The 26,869-nt window shown below is 43.8% G+C and overlaps 1 protein-coding gene across 1 annotated transcript; it reads left to right on the plus strand.

Annotated features, from left to right (window-relative positions):
- The first annotated feature begins 27 nt into the window (after window positions 1-27).
- TLR7 (toll like receptor 7) lies at window positions 28-23,790 on the plus strand. The gene is given in 3 exon segments (XM_082376826.1): window positions 28-2,659; window positions 2,662-2,727; window positions 19,587-23,790. Coding segments are annotated over 3 exon segments (3,246 nt in total). The 5' UTR covers window positions 28-2,629; the 3' UTR covers window positions 22,737-23,790.
- The last annotated feature ends 3,079 nt before the right edge of the window (window positions 23,791-26,869 follow it).

The raw sequence follows: 26,869 nt of genomic DNA on the forward strand, positions 1-26,869 counted from the left end.
CCAGTAGTTGTGGCTCCCGGGCTCTAGAGCGCAGGCTCAGTAGTTGTGGTGCACGGGCTTAGTTGCTCCGCAGCATGTGGGATCTTCTCGGACCGCGGCTCGAACCCATGTCCCCTGCATTGGCAGGCAGATTCTTAACCACTGCGCCACCAGGGAAGTCCCTCCCATGTGTGCTTTTACTTAACTTTGCTATCTCCTCCTTTTCACTGATGTACTGGTACTATGCCATTGTAGGCAATGCAGCGTTTATGATGCATTTATAGATCGAGAAGAGAAATCCTCCCCTTGTTACTTTTTCATTCAGAAGTTACCTGACTATTCTCACCTGGGGTCTTAACCCAGTCAGATCCAATGCCTCATTTTTATGAGAGATATCTGGTCACGTACCCTTTACTATCCAGAGGAGATGACATTTATGGATAACATAACCCTAATCTTTGTGATAAATGAAAAATGCCCAGCTGTGACCTCTAGCCCTAATAACCATCTCTTTCTCTTCATCTATTTACATCTTCTTTGCATCTTCCAGGGTCCTGACAGAAAACAAGTGGCACACTCAGAGTCAGAAATTGATGAGTTTAGCAAAGTGACTATTCATGACAGTGTGGACAGGATTTAGGGAAATCCCCAACCGTGGTGCAGCGTTTCAAGGGTTGAGTCTTCACAACCCCAGGCTTAAAGTGGCAAGGCGGAGGAACAGTTAGTGGAATTCAGGAAGAGTGGCCATGAGGGGAGCGTCCCCTGACAAGAGCATTGTTGCAGGGTGGCACCCAGCCCACAGCATTGGAGAGGGAGGGAGCCCAGGGGTAAATACTCTGACCTTTCTCCCCATTGGCCAGACCCAACCGGAAGTCTGCCAGCTAGTGATGAAGTTTGTACAGCTCAGCCTCTTGGGACACAGAGCCGGGTGGGAAGGCATGGAGAGTGGATTTGAGGGGCAAATGCATAGCCAGCAGCCTACTAGGTAAGGCATCGTTGTACCCTGCCCGTCTACCACCTGCTTCGTTCCCAAGCGTTTCACGTCAATTTTCTTCCCAAGTATTTCATATTTTTGTTGCTGTTTTGCATGGAATCTCTCCTATTGTCCATCTGGATTAGTTATTGTTTATATGTGAGAAAGCTATTGATTTTTACATATTGTTTGCGTGACAAAGTGGTTTGCTAAGAGGGCATTTGATTTTTGCTTGTGTGACTATCACTTACATGGTATGTGACCTGAGGAAAGTCCAGTATCTTTTCTGCATTAATTCCATTATTTGTTTAAAAAAGAAAGGATAATAAGATATTTACTTCATTTTTTTAGTATTTGATGAGATCATACATATTAGGCAGTTAAAACAGTGTCTGGTTCATAATAAACTCTCAGTAAAGATCACTTATTATTGTATCTAATAGTTTTTCAGCTGATCTGGGGCACTATTGACTTTTCAATTCAGTAGATTAACCCTGATGGCTGATGGCTGTCAGCTGTGTTTCTTGTGGCACACTTGGCAATTTTCAAATTCTCTCCGGGGCGACTAGGCGGACTAAAGACCTTTAAACGTAACTACTGATATTTTGACTCTACCTCCAAAAGGCGCCAATAATCAGTTCAGAAGGGAGCGATTCTCCCGGGAACCCCACTTTGAGAAGCAGGTTTTACATGACCCTGGACTGCGAGCGCAGCTGCCCTTGTTTCATTGAAGCGAGGGAACCAACTGGAAGCTCTGCCCCTGCTTAGAAACCAGAGTCCCTTTCAGCTGGGCCTAAGACAGAATGAGGGGAATTTAGACGTGTCTCTAAGATACTTGTGGAACAGTGGTTCTCAATCTGGGGCACTTCTGCCCCCCAGGGGATATTTTGCAATGTCTGGAGATATCTGTGATTGTCAAGGGGCAGTGCTACTGGCGTCTAGTGGGTTCAAGTCAGGGGTGCTGCTAAACATCTTACGATGCCACAAAGAATTATCTCACCAAAAATGGCAGTAGTGCTGAGGTGGAGAAACTCCTAGAAAAAAGGAGATCGATCAACCAGGTTGCTTGGACTTAGACATGACATTGCCCCGATTGTGGTGGTAGAAATAAGAGGAACCTGCTGCTTCTGCAGACCTCATGCCTGCGATGGCTTAAATAGTCACGCTCCTCCCCTCAACCCCCTAACCTTGTCTTTGCACTTGGAAACTCCACGGCTGGCAGCCTGGAGTCTCTGTGACTCTAGGTTTCCTGCAGCCTATCTCTTCACTTCAGAAGACTCCAGACCTCGAATCACTCCATGCAGCCAAGAAAGGTATTTTCAACACTGGGACAAACTCAGATCATTTAAATAACTAGATCTATGAGCCATTCTTAGAGAGAGGGGAGGGGAGGAGAGGGAACCCAAATCATATGCAAAAGAAAAATTTCTTTTAGAATCTAATGAGTTTTGGTAGTCTCAAGTGTCATTTCTTCGAAGATTAAGTCAGACTTTTGAATAATGTTAGAAATGGTTTTCTGGAGTGTGTCTCTAGTCTAGATAACTTTCAGGAAGTAAATACTATTAATAGGTGTTTTCAGCAGCATGTATTAGAGCCATGCTCCCAGCACGCTTTGAAGCTTCAGTACTTTGCTATCTCTGAAATGTAAAGTTTGGTGTTTTCTCTTTACCTTAGTTGATGCTATTGGGTCCATCTCAGGCTGATCTTGACACCTCTCATGCTCTGCTCTCTTCAGCCAGACCTCTCTGTTTCATTTTGGAAGAAGACTAAAAATGGTAAGGACAGCTAAGAGATCCCTAAAAAGTGTTATCTGTCATCTTTTGTGGGAAGAACTGAAACCGGCTGGCAAGAGAGATGTTGAAGTATCTGTACTTCGGTTATTTGCTGAGGAAAACTTCTTCCATGATCTTTCACAATCAAGATTACTCATGGGGGTCTTTTGTAATTTCAGATTAATCAATACTTGCTCTGTGCAACTTCCGACGGGAGTTACTGCGTCCCGCCCTGAGGAGGAGCGGTCGTTTGAATTGGGGAAATAGCTTCTATGGGTCTAACTTTCTTCACCTCACCTTTTTGGCTTTAACGCCGTAGAAATCACTGAAGTTCCTTTCTGCCTTTTCTAGCATTTGGTGGCGTCTGAACGAGTATGTGTGTGTAGCAGCGGGGGAGGCGGGCAGGACGGGGAATACAGGAGCCTGGGCTCGCGTATGGTCAAAGAAACCAGAAGCGGACAGTAGGTAAAGCAGGTGGGGCAACGAGACCTTAGTATAGGACTGGGCTCAGTTCCAAATACAGCAGAGACACATGGGGATTTATAGGCCAGGAGCAGAGTGGGGGTCAGTGGTTGGAAAATTACTAAGAGGAAACATCAGGGTTAGGGGGCGTTCTGGCTGGACCGACCTGACAGGGCTCTTGCTGAAAGCGGGCCGGGGAGATGGGGTATCACCTGGGGGATGGTACGGATGAGAGGCTTGATCAGATAGCAAGGATGATCAGATATCGTGGTGAGGGATTCTTGCTAAACTGACCTAACAGGATTCTTGCTAAAACTGGCCACACGGACACAGAAGCCCCCAAATCAAGGCCTAGTGACTTAGAGGAGCCTGACTAAAGTTTAGTCGAGGAGAGGGTCTGTCAGTGCTGGCTCTCCCAGTCACTAGCTGGGGGACCTTGGGCGTATCACCTAAGCCCTCTGAAGCTCAACTTTTTTTGGCTATAAAATGATCATCACTGCACCTCTCCAGTTGCCTTGCAGGGCCATTGCAGGGGCTCAGATAACAAAATATATGTTCAAATCCTTTGCAAGTGCTGTGCGTTATTAGGTATGCCCAAAGTTCTTCACAAAAAGACATCAGTGACCTTTTCTTGAAATGATTTTGTCACCCCAATTAGACACAATGGAGTGCCTGCACCAGGAACCCACTCTAACTTCTGGATCTGAATGTTGGCGCCTGGGCTCATTTCGTGTCTAAGGTCTAATGAAGGGTTAACCACAGGGCACTATGTTGCAAAGGAAGCAACCGCTTTAAGTTTCATTTCCTAGAAACTCAGATGTCTATTTTGAGGCAAACCCATGCCCGCATCTGCCTTTGCCCCTTGAGGGATGGCATGATATGATTGATCGTAATAAAGGCAGGTCACATTTATTGACCACTTACTACAAACTGAGCATTCATGCTAAGGGCTGGATGTCTCTGTGTCGATTTCACCCTCCAAGCAGCCTTGTGAGGCACAGATGAGGGAGCTGGGGCTTCAAGAGGGTAAGAGCTTGTGGTCTTGGCTGGGCAGCTCGACTCTGGTAGCGAGACCCCTCTGCTCTACCTCGACCAAGCCGGCCCGGCACACACTTCCACCCGGGACACAGTCAGTCACCGTGGGCTTCAATTATGATAATTTACTCCTGAAAAACAATTGGGACATCTTTTATAAGGAAAGAGATGAAAACAACTTTTAAAAGAAGAAATAGAAAAGGCCAAACAGCATAGGAAAATCTTATGAATCAAATCAATCTTATGAATACTTATAGGTCAGACCCTTTGATATGGAAACTCCACTTCTAGAAACTCTTAAAGAAACAATCAGGGATGTCGCAAACAATTTGTGAAGATAGTCTATGCAGCATGGCAAAGAGAATATCTCATGTCCAGTGTTGGGAAGGGGTTAATTAGTTGTGGTCCACCCATTAAGTGGAATGTTATGTAACCATCAAATCATATTTCTTAAAAGAATAGTGAATGACATAAGAAAATACTCATGATATAATGGTAAATGGAAAAAGCAAGCTAGAAATTAAGTATCGTATATTCCTGATGTTTTTAATGCACATACTAGACACTTACTAAATGTTGGTTAATCTGTGATGACGGTTTGCCTGAGTAAATGGGTTACCTATTTTTCTTAATAGTTTCACAAGAGAGCCCTGCGTTCTAACCATTTGACAGTTGAGAAATCAGAGGCTCAGGAGGGAAAGTGATTCACCGAAGTCAGAGAGCGCTCAGGTGGCAGAATAAGGATTGACAATCAAACCTCTCCACTGACGAAGCCCCCGCTAGTACTGAACTGCTTCTCACTGTGTGAAATAGATGCAGGAAGGGGGAGATGAGTGTTAGAGGGAACATGCCAAAACAACAGTAGTTAACTGTAGCAAAGTTCTTCATCGCCGAAGAGATAGTAAGGAATTCGTATACTAAATTAATCAAAATTGATGGTTTAAAAGTAGGGAAGATGGTGTTGAAATTTAAAACAGTCATTACAGATGAGCCAACCAGTGTCTTTGCACCCCAAGAATAGATCATTTATATCTCTGAAGCCCACCAAAGTTTAGGCCTGGGATGGCAAGTGATGGCCGTGGGTCATATCCAGCCTGCCACCTGTTTTTGTATAGCCCACAGACTAAGAATTTTTTTTAATCTCTTTAAATGATTGAAAAACTCAAAGGAAGATACTATTTTGTGGCCCATAAAAGTTATATTAAAGTCAAATTTTTGTGCCCATGATAGCTTTATTGTTTGTGTATTTGTTTACATATTGTCTATAACGGCTTTTGCCCTGCAGGGACAAATTTGAGTAGTTGTGACAGAGACCATGTGGCCTGCAAAACAAAATATTTACTGACTGGCCCATTACAAAAAAAGTGTGCCAATTGTGATTTATGTAAAAAGGGGGATAGGGTATAATGTCAAGTAAGATTTAATATCTTACGGTCTTTGGTGCCTGTTGAGATGCATAGTAGCTGTTGAGTTCCTAATTTATGTAAGACTACTTTATATCATTTTACTCTTTTATTTTGAAAGCTAGGTCTGTTGGGCTAAAACGGTAGAAGGGAAATGATAAAAAGTCTCTTTATTTAAGTAAGTGGGTTATATCCTTGTACTTAATTTCTTGGTTGTTATATAATGAAACTTTGATGTCCATGGTAATTACACTTTACAGAGGTTAGCCTATAATTAGGAGTATTTCAAAATTTGCGAAAAGGGGATATTTGGTCATAAGTCTTTTAGGGAAATTCCCAGTGGAGGCTGGCCTATAAAACAATAGCACATAACTTCCCTTATTCTCTGCCCTCCGTTAGCCCCTAAGGTGATGTATACAATGCACATCTAGTTCTCAAACAGTTCAGTGTCATGGCAACATGACAAAAGGTTAGTGAATGCAAATTCAAGGGTTTCCCACAATTGCTGCCCACTCCTTGCCTCTTGCAGGTTTCTTTCTCCTGATTCTCCAGTTGGCCGTCACCTCTGGTTCAACGCAGCCCATCCAATTGCGGGATCCCCACCGCGCCATGACATCCTTTTTGCTTCCATAGCTTGGTTTCGGTGACTCCCTCCACCAGAACTGCATATTCCAACACTTCCTTTTCAACTCAGGCAACTTGGCTTTTTTTCTGCTCTGTGATCTTGAAAATAAATGGGAGGAGTAGCTGAGGGCACCTAGCTGTTGTCCCCTGAAGTCTGGCTCATAGCAGCCCGCAGGGGTTGTCTGGTATGTTGGCCTTCAGACTGGCTACTGGGTAGATGAGAGGAGGATGGAGAAGGATTTTGCTGCAAGTTATTAAATCTAACCAGATCACAGCCATGCAGAATTATATAATAAAGACCGGAAGGGGAATACCGATGCAATACAGAAAGGTGAGAGGTTCTACCTGCCACCAGGTAATCACACCCAACTTCCTCTTCCTGGAGGGCTCTGTCCACCTTCCCCTCTCTTCTACCCCCAGCCCCTCGTGCCGGCTGCTCACCCTTAGCTGATAACCCAGCTTCCTGCTTCCCCGAGCGCACCAGACAATTGGAAGAGCAGTTGGAAGGGATGGCCCACCAGCTCCCCTCTGCTTGTGTGCCCGCCTAGAGCTTCTGCATCCACCCGTCCTGCCTGACCTCCGGTCAAGTTACCCAGCATCGCGTGGCAGATCACCCCAAAAGCCACTGGCTTGATACCACCACTGTCCTGGAGTGTTACGTGTGGCGGGCCCACGGGTTGACTGGGTTCACCGAGGCGGCTCTGGCGCTGGGTGTGTCCCCCACTTGCAGTCGGTGTCTGGGGCTGGACTCGCCCCCGCACAGGTCTGGTGCCTGGATGGGGAGACTCCAGAGCTGCGGGCTGCCACTGTCTCCACGTGGTCTCTCCAATATGGCAGCTGTGCTGTCCCCGGGCTTCTTCCGAGGCTGGTGGCTCAGAGCTCCAGTTCAAGTGGAGAGAGAGACGACGAGATCGGGAGAGAAGGAGCGCTTGGTGAGGTGGAAACTCTCCCACCTTTTCTGTCCCAGCCTGGCAAGTCCTGCAACATCGCTTCTTCGGCTGCCCTCCTCCAGATACGGAAAAAAGCCTGCTCACGTTCAAAGGAAGATGCAAATAGGTGAACCAGTTTGCAGACTCTTATACTAAGGGTGGAATTTTCATAATCCTTGCCAAAGCCAGTCTCTCCGCTAGTGCGCTGGGCCACCTCCCTGCTTTCCTCCCCGGGCTCAACGCGCCCGCACCCTCCCCTGTCTCTCCTGCATCTTCATCGGCATTATTATTAATGATGGGGGTTTTGGGAAGTTTTTTCCCACTCTCACCAGCATTACAACACGCTGTTCTGCTTCCCATCCTCAAATATATCCTCTTGACCCTCTTGGCCCCGGGAACTACCACCAGTATCTTTGTTCCCAGAAATGTTTGCCGCCTCCAGCTCCTGCCCTCACATTCTTCCAAGAACTTGGAAGTCATATTTGCTTTGGCTTCACCTTCAGAATCTATCCAGTATCTGGCAAGTTCTTACCACCTCCACCCCTGCCAGCTGGGGCTTTTGCTTGAATTACCATAATAGCCTCTTGACTGGTCTCCACGCTTCCCCTCGTTGTCTCTTTCAACACAGCAACCAGCGTGACCCTTCTCCTTGTTGGGATGGCCGACTAGGCCCTGTAGGCATCCTTGGCGTGGGCCTGGGGCCCCTCCCTCTTTGTTTTTCGTTTTTTAAATTTATTTATTTTTGGCTGTGTTGGGTCTTTGTTGCTGCGTGGGCTTTCTCTAGTTGCGGCGAGCAGGGGCTACTCTTTGTTGCCGTGTGCAGGCTTCTCATTGCGGTGGCTTCTCTTGTTGTGGAGCACGGGCTCTAGGCGCGAGGGCTTCAGTAGTTGTGGCTCTCGGGCTCAGTAGTTGTGCCTCGCAGGCTCTAGAGCGCAGGCTCAGTAGTTGTGGCGCACGGGCTTAGTTGCTCCACGGCATGTGGGATCTTCCCGGCGCAGGGCTCAAACCTGTGTCCCCTGTGTTGGCAAGCAGATTCTTTTTTTGCCTTTTTTTTTTTTTAACATCTTTATTGGAGTATGATTGCTTTACAATGTTGTGTTAGTTTCTGCTGTATAACAAAGTGAATCAGCTATATGCATACGTATATCCCCATATCCCCTCCCTCTTGCGTCTCCCTCCCACACTCCCTATCCCACCCCTCTAGGTGGTCGTAAAGCACCAAGCTGATCTCCCTGTGCTATGCAGCTGTTTTCCACTAGCTATCTATTTTACATTTGGTAGTGTATATATGAAGATATACAGATTGCCAACAAACACATGAAAAGATGCTCAACATCACTAATTATTAGGGAAATGCACATCAAAACTACAGTGAGCTATCACCTGACACCGGTCAGAAAGGCCATCATCAAAAAATCTACAAACAACAAATGCTGGAGAGGGTGTGGAGAATAGGGAACCCTCTTGCACTGTTGGTGGGAATGTAAATTGATACAGCCACTATGGAGAACAGTCTGGAGGTTCCTTAAAAAGAGAACCACCATATGACCCAGCAATCCCACTACTGGGTATATACCCTGAGAAAACCATAATTCAAAAAGAGTCATGTACCACAATGTTCACTGCAGCTCTATTTACAATAGGCAGGTGGATTCTTAACCACTGCGCCACCAGTGAAGCCCTGCTTAGACCGTTTTGAAAGAACAGCAGCCTGAGGTTCTGGGGGGCTAGGAAGGAGCATTGAGGTCAGTTAGCTCAGTCGCCATAGTGTGTAGATGAGAAAGTCAAGGTTTAGGAGAATTCAGTCAGTAGGTGTTCATCAGAGCGGTTGACTTTCTTTAAGTTTAATTTTTATTTATTTTTTATTGAAGTATAGTTGATTTACGATATTGTGTTAGTTTCAGGTGTACAGCGGAGTGATTCGGTTATACATACATACATATGTGTGTGTGTATCTATATTCTTTTTTTCATTCTATTCCATTGTAGGTTATTACAGAATATTGAGTAGAGTTCCCTGTGCTCTACAGTAGGTCCTTGTTGTTTATCTATTTTATATATAGTAGTGTGTATATGTTGATCCGCTGCTCCCCATTTATCCCTCCTCTCTTTCCCAAACAAACCATAAGTTTGTTTCCTATGTCTGTGAGTCTGTTTCTATTTTGTAAATAAGTTCATTTGTATCATTTTTTTTAGATTCTACATATATCATATGATATTTGTCTTACTTCACTTACTGTGATGATCTCTAGGCTGACTCCTGATCTGACTTTGAGTTCACAGGAGCTAAGCCCCAGAATACATAAACATGAGAAGTCAGACTAATCCTGGTCTTCCTCTAACTTGTTGCAAAACTCAAACCACTGAAACTCAGTTCCTCCCTCCTGCCATCTGTCCTTCTGTCTCCTCAGATTGCATCCATGTCAGGAGCTTGCAAAGTCTTGAAGCTAAAAACAGTCAGCAAAGCACAAAGTTAGACTCATCTAAGTCCATGTGTTTTCCTATTAGGAGTCATAGCTCTACAACCGTAGACATTCTAGCAGGAATCTAAAATGGATCTCACATCAGGAGAATACACTTTTGAATACAGTCCTGCCACAAAAATGAGGCATCTAAGGGGACACGTGTCGCCTCTTCAAAGGGTTGTGTATTCAAGCTTCTGTTTGAAGGGTGGGCAGGCAGCATTACCTTTAGGCCTGACTAGCCCCCATCCCACAAACTCTTCTTTCTCCCCTGCCGTGGATTTCCCTGAAAGCAGAGAGTTCTCTGCTTGGGAATATACACGGCTTCTGAGACGCAGCAGTGGAGGAATTTGGTTCCTAATTGGGCAGGAATGGTGTGTAACTCATTATCATTCCCCTACGGCCTCTAACATAGTGCCTTGCATGGAGGAGAGTCCCAGTAATGTTTGTTGAATGACTACATGAGCATATACTTCTTTATTATGAAGCTAAAGCTCAGCCTGCCTTTAAATTTATAAATTCATAAACTATGCTAACATAGCATTACTGGGCACGAATGCACTCATAAGAAATATATGATCCGAAAAGTCTCTTTTTTCCCCTCGAGTTGGTCCCAGTCAAATCATAAATGTCTTTTCTTAATATTTGGACATTTTCTTATGAAAACTCCAAATAGCACAATATCAAAACATTAGACAGCCAAGAACCCTTTAACTGAAAAGGAAATTAACCAAGATGCAGGTATGCATCATACCAAGTGGAACAGTATGGAAGCTAATTGATCAAAATGGAGTTTGAATCTTGGTTTGAAAATGCCTCTCTGATCTCTGTTTTCTGATCAGTGAAATGGGAATATTTATGTCTCTTCAACTTCATTGTCAGGGCTCAGTGATGTGATATAAACAATGTATCTATTTTGGCATCTGACACATGATAAATACCTGATAAATGGCAGTTGTTATTAAAAAAACAAACACAAATGATTGTCTGATGATGGTTCAACGTGAATTCTACATTTTCCATTTTAACAAAAAGAGATGATTTACTGAGAGAACAGAACACCTGTGCATACAGAATCAAATATTCCCATTTTTACCATAATTAGCTCACTAATTGAGCATCCAAATTTACCCAGTGTATTTGCGTGTGTAATTAGCTACGATTCATGACTAAAGCCGGGCCTATTATGGTGTATTATGCTGTTTTACAAATCAAATTCCTGAAAGACTTATGTTTTGGGCAATCACTGCCAAAAAAGCAAAAAAACAAAATAACGTGGATTATTTGTATGAAGTGGAAAAAAAAAGAGACCTGGCGTTATGCTGAACGAACGCTTACATTTAAAAATAGCATTAGTTGAAGCGAAGGTCCTAGCTTCAGTCTGAAGCAGGTAGTTCCCCATGGTTTGAAAGGAGAAATTTCCACGGGAATAAAGGAATATTTCACATTTTGAAGTCATCTTCTCAAGAATATCTTTTCGTTCAGAAGCCTCAAAGGTATTATTTCTCTGTAATAACAAATTTAGAAAGGCTTTGTTCATTGACTCAGTCCCGTCCTGGCTGTGTCTGTTCCCAGGAGAGACAGATGAGCTCTGTGCTCTCACTAGGGTTTCGGGCTCAAGGGGGCAGAACTTCTGAGAAAACAGATTGCCTAGAGTTCTTCTGCGGGTCTGCTTCCCACAGCCTCCCTCTGACTCCATCCCCTTTTCTTCTGTGGCTCTCTTTCCATTTCAACCCTTCTTTTAGAGGCCCCCAACCCTCCTGGTCTCTCCTCGTCCCCTTGTCAAAAATCTGATCTTTGGAAAGACTTTACTGTTTATGATCATTGAGCCTTCCGTGGGATTTTAAGAATGTTCAAAGCCTTGATTTACTCAGCAGACACTTATCTTGCGCTCAGGAGGTGGCAGGCGTCATCATCACCAGTAAAGACAAACAAGGCCGTGAACCTCAGAGAGTTTAGCACCTAGAGGGAGAGATGGGTGAGTTGATACCAAGACTCCTGGAAAGGTAGGCTAGCAGGATGGCTGAGGGCCGGCTCTGTATCTGAGTTGCCCGGACCTCACGGCAGGCAGGTTCTCTAGCCTCTGCATCTCACTGTCCTCATTGTAAATGTACCTATTTCTCGGGGTGAGGGTGAAATAATTGGCTAAATGCTATTGGTTGAAATTAGTGGCACATGAATGGACTTAGAGGGTTACAGGTAATACAACTTCTTCTCATATTTGGCAGACTTGGCCTGAATTTGCTTAGAGCTAATTCCATGTGCAAGTGGAAGGTTTTGTCTAGACCAGGGGCCTGAAAACTATGGGCCGTGGACCAAATCTGTCCCACCACCTGATTTTGTGAGGTAAGAATGGTTCTGACCACCTTAATTCGTTGTGTTCTAAATAGTTATTTAAGTAGCCACATAACAGCCTCAATTTGGTCTGCAATATTGGCTGTCTGGCCCTTTACAGAAAAAGTTTGCCAAGCCCTGGTCCTGACCAACACTGTCTAATAGAACTTTCTACAATGATGGAAAATGTTCCGTATCTGCGTGCTCGAATATGGTAGCCATGAGCCTGATGTGACTTTGAGCCCTTGAAATATGGTTAGTGTGACTGAGGAACTGAATTTGAAAATTGCACTTAATTTTAATTCATTTAAATTTAAACAACCGCATGACTGGTGGCTGTCACATTGGCCAGAGCAGCTTTAGACCCTTTGAGTCTAAAGATTCTGTGTTCTCTCAGTGTTCTTCTCTCTGAATTTAATCAACTTCCCAGAGGCTGTCTGAGTCAAGAGGAAGGCAACACTCTTAATCAGATTTTTTGGGCCCTGGACTGGCGTTCACTGTCTGCTAGAAAATGCTTAATGGAAAGTGCTCGAAAAATGCATGAGAGCATACACTTACTTCCTCTTAAAGCCGTATCCGTGACATCTGCTGTCGTTTAGGGTGAGGCAGTTGGCTTTTTCAACCCCACAAGGCCCCAAATTAAGGAAGTCTTAATCATCTTTAGAGTTCAGGCTGCAGGCAGAGAAAACCTCACTTAGCAAAGCTATATTTCCTTCCATCCCTGCTAGGCTAACTTCAGCCCTAGGTCATTTCTCTCATAAGATTGCCTAGAACAAGAAGAAGTCATCAACACATGCCATCGTTATGAATATTGTCAAACCATTTCCCCTAAGATTAAAGTTGCAGTTGGCATTCTGGGGATGTCATGTACAGCGTGGTGACTATAGTTCATAATATTATACTGCATATTTAAAAGTTGCTAAGACAGTAGATCTTAAAAGTTCTCATCACAAGAAAAAAATTGTAACTATGTGCAGTGATGCACGGTAACTAAACTTACTGTGGTGATCATTTCACGATATATACACATATTAAATCATTATGTTGTACACCTAAAACTAATACAATGCTATATGTCAATTATATTTCAATAAGACCGGAAAAACAAGAGTCACAGTTGACAGGTATTCTGCCTTCCAAGATAGCATAGGTGAGAGTTGTATCAAGTGTTTTTGTGACAGCATAACATGGGTCACTAGTTTTTTAGTTTCCAATAAAAAAGTGAGTCTTTCTTTCTTTCTTTTTAAATTAATTTTATTGAAGTATAGTTGATTTACAATGTTGTGTTAATTTCCGCTGTACAGCACAGTGACTCAGTTATACATATATGTATATGTTCTTTATCATATTCTTTTCCATTATGGTGTATTACAGGATACTGAATACAGTTCCCCATGCTCTACAGTAGGACCTTGTTGTTTATCCATCCTATATATATTAGTTTGCATCTGCTAATCCCAAACTCCCAATCCATCTCTCCCCCACGCCCCCCTTGCCAACCACAAGTCTGTTCTCTGTATCTGTGAGTCTGTTTCTGTTTCATAGATACGTACATAGATATGTACATTTGTGTCATTCTAAATTCTACGCCACTAAAATTAGGTTTGCATTCATGCAATAGAAATTCCAGTTAACACTGGCTCAGCATAACAATCTTGTGATTTCTCATAAACTCCTAGAAGTCAGCAGTTCAGAGCTTTTGTTTCCACTCTGCTCTATGAGGTCATGCAAGGATCTAGATACTCTGGATCATCTACCTTGTTGCTTCACCAACCCTAGCACGTTTTCCTCATTTGCATCATTCCAAGATGGTGGCTACAATATCCATATTACAAGAAGCCAGATGGAAGTAGACAGGAGGAAGGGGAAGAGTCTCACTGTTTAAGGATATGTCCCAGAAATTACACATCTCACTTCCTCTCCCATCACATTGGCTTTAACTTAGTCATATGGTCATAGCTGCAAGGGAGTCTGGGAAATGTAATCTTTTTTCAGAGTGGCATATGCCCAACTCTAAATGGAGATTCAATCACTATGAGATGAAAGAAAGGGGAAAAATATATAGATATAGAACAATCTCTGGAGCCTCTGAGAATAATAAAAGGAATTGGGAGTATCAGAAAATACTCCTGGAATAAGAATAACATACAGTTAATCTACACAAATGCAAGTGGCAGCATCTCATCTGGAAAGAACTAATGGTGTTCCACATTCTATTTTATTTTATTTTTCATTTATTTTTTAATTTTTGGCTGCGTTGGGTCTTTGTTGCTCCGCGTGAGCTTTCTCGAGTTGCAGTGAGCAGGGGCTACTCTTCATTGTGGTGCACGGGCTTCTCATTGCGGTGGCTTCTCTTGTTGCGGAGCATGGGCTCTAGGCGAGTGGGCTCAGTAGTTGTGGCTCACGGGCTCTAGAGCGCAGGCTCAGTAGTTGTGGCGCACGGGCTTAGTTGCTCCACGGCATGTGGGATCTTCCCGGACCAGGGCTCGAACCCGTGTCCCCTGCACTGGCGGGTGGATTCTTAACCACTGTGCCACCAGGGAAGTCCTTCACATTCTATTTTAAATCTGTATATTTTTTCCCTTCTCCACTAGGCTTTGAGCTCTTTAAGGACAGAGATTCTATGTCTGCTGCCCCTAGTAGGTATCCAGTAAATATTTGTCAAATGAAAGAATGAATGAGTCAGTAGAATTCTGATTTTTTTTTAAATAAATTCTTTCTCACCAGATACTTGGTACAGTTTCAGGCTAAAGAACTGTTGGGGAATTTTCCAGTCCAAGTCCATTGTCTTGATCTAGGAAGGTTGTCTGGGTCCTTGGTAGCCCATATTGTTATTTCTGTGTCCATCATCCTCTTGTAGGGGATCTTCTCCTGAGCACAGTGCCCACCTCTGAAGGGTACACAGAGAGTGAACTACGAAGGCAGGGCAGGACCCAGTTGGTCCAACCTCCATCTGGAGTTCTTTTCACAACCTCACGTGTAATCAATGGAGTAGGAGATGAGAGGAGAAAGCAACTGCTTCTGTCTGGGTTGATCCCAGAAAGCTTCTTGAAGAAGATAGGTTTGAACTGGGCATTATAAAAGCAGAGCTTCCTAAACCTTTCCCCCCAAGGAACCCCAGGGCAAATAGAAGAGGCAGAATGTGACCCCTGAGGAGGCTGGGGGTGTAGCCTGAAGGAACCTACTCCAAGGAGAAATTTCTTTTAACTATTTTGCTCTGTTTCACTATTCATTCATGTATGCATTCATTCTTTCATTCGTGTATTTAGCAAGCATAATGCAGCATTAAGTGCCAGACATTGTCTTTTATGAAGACACACAAGACCCTGCTCTCTTGAAGCTTACATTTTCATGCAGAATAGATATAAAACAAATAAACACATAAACCAGAAACACATAAATGATCAACAAGATAATTTCTGATGGTGCTTAAGGCTATGAAAGAAATAAAGCAGAGTAGTCTAGTACAGAGTACATATACCTCTCTGTGCCTCAGTTGACTCATCTGTAAAATGGAGATAATAATAGAGATCTACAGTTCCAAAACCCCCTAACTGAAAGCTTTGTCCTAATTCAGTTGATGGCAAACACGACTTGATCTGAACTCATTTGGAAGTGCATCGTGACCTGAACCGAATGATGTAGTAGTAGTAGTAGTAGTTGTTGTTGTTCTTCTTCTTTTTTTAAAATACCACTTAGAGTGGACAGTCCTGTGCTTCACTGCGCAAATTTTTGTGTGTTTGATTATGAGATGCTACCCCAGACTCCAGTTGGAGTATTACATAATACGAGGTACATGCATCATATTACCTTCTACAATCTGAAAAATTCTGGGTTCCAAAACACATCTAGGTCCAAAGGCTGTGGATAAGGGATTGAAGACCTCATGCAGTTATTATGAGGATTAAATGAGTTAATATATGTAAAGCACTGAAACCGTTGCCCAGCATATGGTAAATGCTACCTAAGTTACTTACTGTTCCTGCCTTTATCACTATTATTACATGGGAGGGTATTTAGAAAAGTTGCTTAGAGACGGCCTCTCTGAGGATGTGTCATTTAAGCAGACACCCAAGGGATGAGAACGACCTGGCTGTGGGAAGAGGAAGAGCAAGATAACTTCAGGAAGAGGGAACAGCAAGTGCCAAGACTGGCTCAAGTGCAGAACAGAAAACAGGCCGGATGTCTGGTATGTGGTCAAAGAAGGGGAAAGTTGGTTCAAGGTCAGAGTGGTAGGCTGGAGTCAGAACATGCACGATATAAACAATGGTAAAGACTTTGGACTTCATTCAAAATGTGATAAGAAATCGTTGTAGTTGATCTGATTCGTGTTTATAAAGACTGCTCTGATGCTCTTGATGGATGAATTGTGGAGGAGGAGGGGAGTTAGGGAGACCAGGTTGGAGGCCAGTGTGTAGTACAGGTGAGACCTCATGGCAAAGTGGAGTAGGGTTGGGGTAGCAGACAAGGAGAAAAGTGGACAGGTGTGAGAAAAAGTTTAGAAATAAGGGAGAAAAAGACTTTCTGATTAATTTTGCATTCGTTGTAATTTATAATATGTCCATGTATAGCGGCTGCGAATGTCACAGCCAGGGTCTCCAGTGTGTTAAGGTCAGTGGTTTGCTGGACCCAGCTCCTACAGGCTTGCCAGAGCAATTCTGCACATCTCTCTCCAACTCTGCGTTCAGGGACATCACACTGGCAGCTTGAAATTGACCATGATGGGGGTATTTACACTACGGGCATTGGCAAACGCTACAAATCAGGACTTAACAAATCAGAAATTGGGGGTGCAGGAGAGAAAGCTGGTTGTTAAACATTTACCAGCACACCACTGTTATTTTTTTCTATAACTAGCTTCCTTTCTCTTAGAGCCTTCATTTCCCCCTAATCAAAAAATATTTGAACTAGGCATTTCCTGGAAAACTCAGCTTGATGAATGCTGTCTCAGTCACTTCATGTTTTTAACTCAATTCAGGGGTCCTTCTGCTGCTTTCCCAGGGTCTCATCTGGGTTCGTGGGAATGGGATCGGAAGAGGGCACCTGGTTCATGATTTGTCTTTGTCCTTTATCCATTTAGTCCCCGCCTGGACCTCCCTGGTCCTTAATATCACTCTTAGCAGCATTACTTATTGCCTTTTGATAGTGGGATTCATGAACCCATCATGTCTTCCGACAGACGCATAGCTGAGGATGGGTTCAGGGTCTGGGATCCTGTTACAGGGACCATACAAATAGCTCACTGTACTTCTCCCCTTTCCCTCTTCTAAAGCCCTTCCCCCCCATCTTGACTTAATCCCTCTTCCCTGAGTGGTGGACACTTTTCCTAAATCTTTGAGTAAGATTGATGCCCAAGGAAGATATACTATTTAGCTAAGGGCTTCCCATACTCCCGGCCTTTGCCATATCTTCCCAGGGATCTGAGTGCTCCAGATTGAGAAGTACAGCCTTAAAAGGTAACCAGAATTCTGGTGGGTGGAAATGGTAGGGAAGAGTACTCCAGGTGGAGGGACTTGCAGGTCAGGGAACTGCAAGTTGGTCTTGGGCTTAGTGATTAGAGAAGCTGGTAGGGGAGTTGTATGAGGTCAACCTAGACAAGGAGATGGAGCCAAATTATGGAAGACTTTGGACACCATGATAAAAAGTTAGGGCTCATTCGGTAAAGAAGAAAGAAGAAAAAGAAAACCATTTAAAGATTTCAGAGCAATATCATCTGATTACTGCTTGGGAAGCTTGATGGATAGGTGGATTGGAGGAGTGAGAGCTTGGGGACAAGGGTGAGGCTTTGGAGCGGACCAAGGATGGGATAATCTCACCTGAGATTGTATCAGCTAAAATGGCAAAGCAAGGAGGACGTCAAGAAGGACAACAAAGGAGGTCAACTGGACTCAGTGAATGGTTTTTTTTTTAAATAAATTTATTTATTTATTTTTGACTGTGTTGGGTCTTCGTTTCTATGCGAGGGCTTTCTCCAGTTGCAGCGAGCGGGGGCCGCTCTTCATCGCAGTGCGCGGGCCTCTCACTATCGTGGCCTCTCTTGTTGCGGAGCACAGGCTCCAGACGCGCAGGCTCAGCAGTTGTGGCTCACGGGCTTAGTTGCTCCGCGGCATGTGGGATCTTCCCGGACCAGGGCTCGAACCCGTGTCCCCTGCATTGGCAGGCAGATTCTCAACCACTGCGCCACCAGGGAAGCCCACAGTGAATGGTTTTAATCATGGGAAGGAGACAGAGTGGTGAAAGAAAAAGAAGAAAAAGACAGTATTGTACCTCTAATTCCAACACACTTTAGGCATGTAAAGATATGTGAAGAAGCTCTTTGAGATCCTTCTTAACCATCTTGCATTAGAGAACAAGAAAGCTGAGGGGAAATTTTGCTTATTTACCCTCTATTGGAGGAATTAAGGGAAGTAGGCACTTGGTTTATTAGATATCAGTATGACTGGTTGATTCAGTCAATTGGGAGGACAGAAGCATTAATGGAGCTGAAAGTCTGCTGTAGAGACACAGGCTGGATCATTCCATGGATAAACACCGGTTAAATGAAAACCAGTGTTCTGGAGGAAAATACTGCTAGAAGTCCTGAAACTGGAGAACAAGTCTGTGGTTAAACCACCCTCTCTGCAGGGCAAGCTCGAGTTAATATGATGGTTAGTAAAGCTCTTCAAGTGTGTCCCATGTTCGCTTTTAAGGGCTTTCTCCCCAGGGTGCAAGTGTCTCTCATGCTAAACCTGGATGCCCAAGAATCGCCGTTAAGAGTAGGTTCCCACATGTCCCAGTTGGCCCGAGGGAGTCTTAGTTTATGCCTGCAGTCTTGGCATAAGTTATTAACAGCCCCTCCCCTTTCATTCCCGTGAGTATCCTGTCTGATCAATCGGGGGTCACCCAGGCAGTGCCCTGACTCTCTACCCTCCCCTTTCCAAATTTGTGTAATGTAAACCCAATGTGTAGGGAAAACGTTCATCCCCAAATCATCTCGGAGATGATTTCCAAAAACAGTCCAAGAGGAAAGCCCGGCTTATAGATAGTAGTGCCAAAATGGCGGGAGTTGTACGACCTTAGACAAGTCAGTTAATACTGCTGAGCTGTGTCTTAATCTGTAAAATGGGGGTAATGGATCACCTTTGTTTCTCTCCTTAGAATATTAAGAGGCTCGAGTCTTGTGAAGGACTCTTCTTATGTGGACCAGAGCAGGCCTAACAAACAAACATTAACTGCACTAAAGTTTTTCTTCCCAGATGTAGCTGCATTTTAACATTCCTTCACCGCCCCACACCCCTCTCAAATTTCAGACTTTGGCAGCTAATTGATGGCTCTTCCATTGCAGCATTCTAAATAACAGTGAATAGGAAAACACTGCTTCTCCCAACTTAAAAGCTATAATACTGAAAAGCTAAGATGCTAAGAGCTAAATATGTAACTAAGTTTTTTATGAACCTCAGTAATTGACAACTACAGTCATGGGGTGGAGGTCGGGGTGCTGTTTAGACCACTGAGAACCATCAACCCGGACTGTTTAGTTTCAAATGTAGCAAAAGAGAGGCAGCAAACGGGAATTTTAAATTCTGATTCTTGGTGTATTTTAGAAGGGCGATTTGTTCTTTCTTATACTTTCAGGTGTTTCCAATGTGGACCTCGAAGAGGCAGTTTCTCATCCTTTTTAACATGATCCTAATTTCCGAACTCCTTGGGGCTAGATGGTTTCCTAAAACTCTGCCCTGTGATGTCACTCTGGATGCTCCAAACGCCCATGTGATCGTGGACTGCACAGACAAGCATTTGACAGAAATTCCTGGAGGTATTCCTACCAATGCCACCAACCTCACCCTCACCATTAACCATATAGCGGGTATCTCTCCAGCGTCCTTCTACCGGCTGGACCATCTGGTAGAGATCGATTTCAGATGCAACTGTGTACCTGTTCGACCGGGGCCAAAAGACAATGTGTGCACCAGAAGGCTGCAGATTAAACCCAGCAGCTTTAGTAAACTCGCTTATTTAAAATCTCTTTACCTGGATGGAAACCAGCTTCTAGAAATACCTCAGGATCTTCCTCCCAGCTTACAGCTGCTGAGCCTTGAGGCCAACAGCATCTTCTCGATCATGAAAGAGAATCTAACAGAACTGGCCAACCTAGAAATACTCTACCTGGGCCAAAACTGTTACTATCGCAATCCTTGTAATGTTTCGTTTTCCATTGAAAAAGATGCTTTCCTAAATATGACAAATTTAAAATTGCTCTCCCTAAAAGATAACAATATCTCAGCTGTCCCCACTATTTTGCCACCTACTTTAACTGAACTCTATCTTTATAACAACATCATTGCAAAGATCCAAGAAGATGATTTTAATAACCTCAATCGACTGCAAGTTCTTGACCTAAGTGGAAATTGCCCTCGTTGTTATAATGCTCCGTTTCCTTGTACACCCTGTGAAAATAATTCTCCCCTACAGATCGACCTAAATGCTTTTGATGCATTGACAGAATTACAAGTTTTACGTCTACACAGTAACTCTCTTCAGTATGTGCCCCAAAGATGGTTTAAAAACGTTAACAAACTTAAAGAACTAGATCTTTCCCAAAACTTCTTGGCCAAAGAAATTGGGGATGCCAAATTTTTGCATCTTCTTCACAACCTTGTCCAATTGGATCTGTCTTTCAATTATGAACTTCAGGTCTATCATGCATTTATGAATCTGTCAGATGCATTTTCTTCACTGAAAAACTTGAAAGTTTTGCGGATCAAAGGCTATGTCTTTAAAGAGCTGAGAAGTTCATACCTCTCCCCATTACATAATCTTTCCAATCTTGAAGTTCTTGATCTTGGCACTAACTTTATAAAAATTGCTGACCTCAGCATGTTTAAACAATTTAAAACATTGAAATTCATAGATCTCTCAGTGAATAAAATATCACCTTCAGGAGATTCAAGTGAAGATGGCTTCTGCTCTAACATGAGAACTTCTGTAGAAGGTCATGGGCCCCAGGTCCTTGAAGCATTACATTATTTCAGGTATGATGAATTTGCAAGGAGTTGCAGGTCCAAAAACAAAGAGCCTCCGTCTCTCTTGCCTCTTAACGAAGATTGTTACAAGTATGGGCCGACCTTGGACCTAAGTGGAAATAATATATTTTTTATCAAGTCTTCTGAGTTTCAGTATCTTTCTTTCCTCAAATGCCTAAACTTATCGGGAAATACCATTAGCCAAACGCTTAATGGTAGTGAATTTCAGCCTTTAGTGGAGTTGAAATATTTGGACTTCTCTAACAATCGACTTGATTTACTCTACTCAACAGCATTTGAGGAGCTACGCAACCTGGAAGTCCTAGATATAAGTAGTAACAGCCATTATTTTCAATCAGAAGGAATAACTCACATGCTAAACTTTACCAAGAACCTAAAGGTTCTGAAGAAACTGATGATGAACAACAATGACATCGCTACCTCCACCAGCAGGACCATGGAGAGCGAATCTCTTAAAATTCTGGAATTCAGAGGAAATCATTTGGATATTTTATGGAGAGATGGTGATAACAGATACTTAAAATTCTTTAAGAATCTGCTGAACTTAGAGGAATTAGACATCTCTGAAAATTCCCTGAGTTTCTTACCTAGTGGAGTTTTTGATGGTATGCCTCCAAATCTAAAGACTCTCTCCTTGGCCAAAAATGGGCTCAAGTCTTTCAGTTGGGGAAGACTCCAGTATCTGAGGAATCTAGAAACGTTGGATCTCAGCTACAACCAACTGAAGACTGTCCCTGAGAGATTATCCAACTGTTCCCACAGCCTCAAGAAATTCATACTTAAGAACAATCAAATCAGGCACCTGACAAAGTATTTTCTACAAGATGCTTTCCAGTTACGATATCTGGACCTGAGCTCAAATAAAATCCAGGTTATCCAAAAGACTAGTTTTCCAGAAAACGTCCTCAACAATCTGGACATTTTGTTTTTGCATCACAATCGGTTTCTGTGCAACTGTGATGCTGTGTGGTTTGTCTGGTGGGTTAACCATACAGAGGTGACGATTCCTTACTTGGCCACAGATGTGACTTGTATGGGACCAGGAGCACACAAGGGCCAGAGTGTAGTCTCTCTGGATCTATATACCTGTGAGTTAGATCTGACTAACTTCATCCTGTTCTCACTTTCCATATCGGCAGTTCTCTTTCTGATGATGATCACAACAGCAAACCATCTCTATTTCTGGGATGTGTGGTATAGTTACCATTTCTGTAAGGCCAAGATAAAGGGGTATCGACGTCTGATATCACCGAATTCTTGCTATGACGCTTTTATTGTGTATGACACTAAAGACCCAGCAGTGACAGAGTGGGTTTTGGATGAGCTGGTGGCCAAATTGGAAGACCCAAAAGAGAAATGTTTTAATTTATGTCTCGAGGAAAGGGACTGGTTACCAGGACAGCCTGTTCTGGAAAATCTTTCCCAGAGCATACAGCTTAGCAAAAAGACAGTGTTTGTCATGACAGACAAGTATGCAAAGACTGAGAATTTTAAGATAGCATTTTACTTGTCCCATCAGAGGCTCATGGATGAAAAAGTGGACGTAATTATCTTGATATTCCTTGAGAAGCCCCTTCAGAAGTCCAAGTTTCTCCAGCTCCGGAAGAGGCTCTGTGGGAGTTCTGTCCTTGAGTGGCCAACAAACCCACAGGCCCATCCGTACTTCTGGCAGTGTCTGAAAAACGCCCTGGCCACAGACAATCACGTGACCTACAGCCAGGTGTTCAAAGAGACAGCCTAGCCCTTCTTTGCAAAATGTGTCTGCCTAACTTACCAAGGAGAGGCTCGGCTGCCTAGATTGGCTCATGCATGTCCCACCGAAAGAGTGTTTTAAACTTTTCCAAGCCCTGAGATTGCCCATATTGGAGAGGAGTCACCGATATATGACAAAGGAACTGGAAAATTGGGATTTATATAAGCATCAAGTCGTCTTTCTTAGCTCTCTGTGTCTCCATTTGCACTTGAGTCTCTGCCTTCTGCTGCTGTATAAAATACTGTTGGGAGAAGGGTGGCAAGTAGAGGACGTGGCACTTTGATTCTCCTGGAATTGTGATTATTACATAAACACACAGTCACTAAATTGAGAAGAACTGCATTTCTACCCTTAAGAAGTACTGGTATGTATGGAAATAGGGTAAAAAAAAATGCTCAGGGTCTACCTATATGACATTAAAATGTACCAGAGTTAATTAGTGGGAATAAACCAAAAACAAAAACAGTTAACTCCTCAACCAAGTGCTTGAGTATAATCTGGCACCCCCTTCTGTGCAGACTGAGTGTTGGCGCCCAACAGGTGGTTGCTGCTGAGGTGCTCCTCGCTCTTTTCCCCCGGGCCTGTTATTGGGTTCTGTGGGGAAACAGAAACACCTTTGCCATTGATGGACATAGCCTACTTACAAATGGGAGAAAAATAAAGTGCTCTGCCTTTATGCAAAATGATGGTCTTTACCTTTGATGATAATTTACCTGCTTAAATATTGCTGTGGACTAAATGTTTGTGCCCACCCCCAAATTCATATGCTGAAATCCTAACCCCCAATATGATGGTATTAGGAGGTGGGGTTTTTGAGAGGTGATTAGATCACGAGAGCGGAGCCCTCATGATGGGATTACTGCCTTAGAAGAAGCAGCCAGAGGCATAACTTGCCGTGTTCCCACCACGTGAGGATACAAAGAGAAGTGGGCAGTCTGCAAGCCACGAGAGAACTCTCACCAGAGCCAGAGCATGTTGGCACTCTCATCTCAGACTTCCGTCCTTCAGACCTGTGAGAAATAAATGTTTGTTCTTTAAGCCACCCAGTTTGTGATGTTTTGTTATAGCGACCAAGCTAAGACAGATATTTTCATCTGCATTGAAAAGTACTGTATCCAAAGAAAAATTGCCTCATCCAATGATCTTTCAAACTGCTTTGTTAACTAATACTGTATATTTATAATCATCTGAAAACTTGATCCATCAACATTAGACGATTTTGGTGGTAAACTCTGAAGAAGGACCCCAAGAGCATGTATTTATTTAGAGTTTTCAGGCAGGGATGACAATTGCATGGATTCCTTTAAATTTGGGGTTGGGGGGAGGAACAGAGGTTTATTGACCTTAACACTGAGAAAGCTTCGGTCTTGAGCTTCGGCTTCACTACTCAAAAAAACAACAGAAAGGACCAAGATGTTCTGAAGACACACCTTCCAAGTGAGTATAAATTTGCATGAGTTCAAAGTTTGAAACGTGACCAATTTGTTTTTATTTCATGAAAGAAGTTATCTACAGAGGTGTCTGTGCCCTTTGGAAGATAGTGTGTAAGGGTTCAAATCCGAGAGTATGAGCTGGGAGATACTGTGTTTTCCTCGTATGTGGAAAAGCCAAAGGTTTTACTTTAAGGATGGCTATCAATACACAGTATATAAATTATTTCCAAAGGACACATAATCAATTAATAAGAGTCACAAATTCCCAGATTAATTTCTGGATTGAATAGAGCCAATGATCTGACAACCTCTGTAAACTTGATTGTACTTCATAGATGCCTTCTTCGGTGAAAACAAAGAGAGCATCATAGAAATTGGCTTTGCATGATAAACTTTCTTCTATTAAAACACATAAATACAGGGACTTCCCGTGGTGGTCCAGTGGTTAAGACTCTGTGCTTCCACTGCAGGGGGCACGGGTTCGATCCCTGGTCGGGGAACTAAGATCCCGCGTGCCACGAGGTGCAGCCAAAAAACACACACACACATAAATACATAAGGTTTAAGCTAGTTTGGTGATTTATAAACCATGAAGCACTTGAAGACAACTTAAACATCTGAAATGGATCAAGAGGAAGGGAAACTGAAAGCAGTGCAACTCAGAAACCACAACGTATTTCAACATGAGATTGTGTACAGTGGTTTGTTGTAAGAAATGACCAAAAGCACTTCAACAGATGGTTTTAATTTTAATTCCTTTGTAATCTCGACAAGTCACTCTTTTAACCTCCTGACGGTCTTCTGTGGAGTCCTGTTCTATTGGAGCCATTCATAGATGGCACAGATCAAAAGCCACCAACTCAGGCCACCAGGAGCGCATGATTGCTAGTTCTCCTGCCAGGCTCCGAGTGTCCTGCTTTCAGCTGACCCGCTTCTGGTTGGCGCTGCTCTAGAAGGGACTCCCGAGTCTCCATAAATCCCACTCTACCATCAGGGGGTTCCCAACCTCTTTCCACCCTGAACCTGGCCAGGGTGTGTCCTTCCTCCTCGGATAGAGGCTGTACCTCAGCAAGACTTGGGCATTTGTAGGATCCAAGCCAAGGGAAGCATTAGGCAGGTAAGTGTACGGCTGAGAAAAAGGCAAAGCAAGTGTTCGCAGCCCATAGAACGGAGAGAAGGTGAGTCTAACCGTAGCTCCGCTGCTGAGTCAGGGTCTCTTGGCCCCATCCTCACATCTACTTCCAGCTCTGTCTGTCTGAATGGTCTTAGGTCCAGCTGGTCTCTTAAATGTAGTCAGGGAATACAGAGTATATGAGAGGGGCAATGGTGACTTAACAACCTGGGCATCTTGTTCCCCAGTCTCCAAGGAAGCTGTAATGGGGACAGCAAGGATGCACTGGGGACAGAAGGATTCCTTCTTTCTCAGGAACCTGTCCCCCTCCACCCCCATAAAACATGCTTTTTATTTACTTCCTCCTCCTCATCCTAACCAGAGAGAACCAGGTTGCATCTCCTGTGAGGTATTTATGGCCCAGTTTTAAAACGGGGGTGGGGATAAGGTTTGCTTTGTCCTCTGCCTCTCCTGCACGCGCTCAAGTGGGCAGAGAACACTGGTTATGGGGCAGATGTACTAGCCTGGCTGTGGAAGGTCATCCCTCCTCGGAGCCTTGGGATACCAGGCCTCAGGAGCAGTTAGTAGTGGGACACGCCACCAGTCACCTCTGCTGGAAACTCGAACCCTTGAGCCTAAGAAGCACTGGGAATTCTTCGTATCTTCTGAAGCACAGGTGTCAGTGTGGGAGGGAAATGACCAAAGAACGTGATAGAGGGCGACTCAAAAGGAGATGTTCTCTGGAGAACACGAGGACTGAAAGTGAATCCATGTCATTGAGTTAATGTGAAGAAGGAGAACACGAGGGGCACCAACCAACCTAGTGAAGGGGAAGGGTTACAAAGAGAGGAAAAAGTCCCAAACTTGTGATGAGATTGTGTGGAAGAAGGCCTGGTGACACAGGGGCCATCCATGCTGGTGACAATGAGATGACAACAGGGCAGTTTCACACTGTTTGGGGTTTTATATGTTTTTCCATCTTTCTTCTTTTGCCTTCCCCTCCCTCTCAGTTTCCTTTTCGGCTTTAGGCACCCACGGCCAGCCTCGTGTCCTACACAAGAATGAACAGAAAGAGCCGTTGTTGCAGGTGGATTCTTCTGTTTGGAAGCGGTGGTTTGGTGTGTACTTTTGGTTTAAAACTGGTCTCTTTCCCACACATACAGAGTAAATCCCCACCTGCTTCAGTGAGCATGAGCTTCTGTAATTGGCATGGTGAAACCTTCCCTGGGTGACACTGGCCGGACTCTCTGTCACATTCAAACTCATATTCTTTCAACTTATCCCAACTTTCAAGCATGTGGGTTAAGAAACTGAGTAAGATCTGGTGCTCTGCCTCAAGATTACCCTACTCTTGGGTTGTAATTAATTTCTAACGTGTTTGCCATGACATTTCAATGATTGTATTTCTTCATGTATATATCCCTTCTCCCTCTTGGTGATTTATATGAATTGTTTTGGAAGAGCCCAGACACACTGACTGAGGAGGTTTGAGTCCCAGTGGCTCACAACAAGCACCCCCCAGAAAGAGTCTGTTAGGTTCTGGAGAATAAGAGGAAGCCCCCGTGGCCTCGTGGCAG

This window comes from Balaenoptera borealis, assembly GCF_965194805.1.
Source record: "Balaenoptera borealis genome assembly, chromosome: X".
NCBI classification, from domain to species: domain Eukaryota; kingdom Metazoa; phylum Chordata; class Mammalia; order Artiodactyla; family Balaenopteridae; genus Balaenoptera; species Balaenoptera borealis.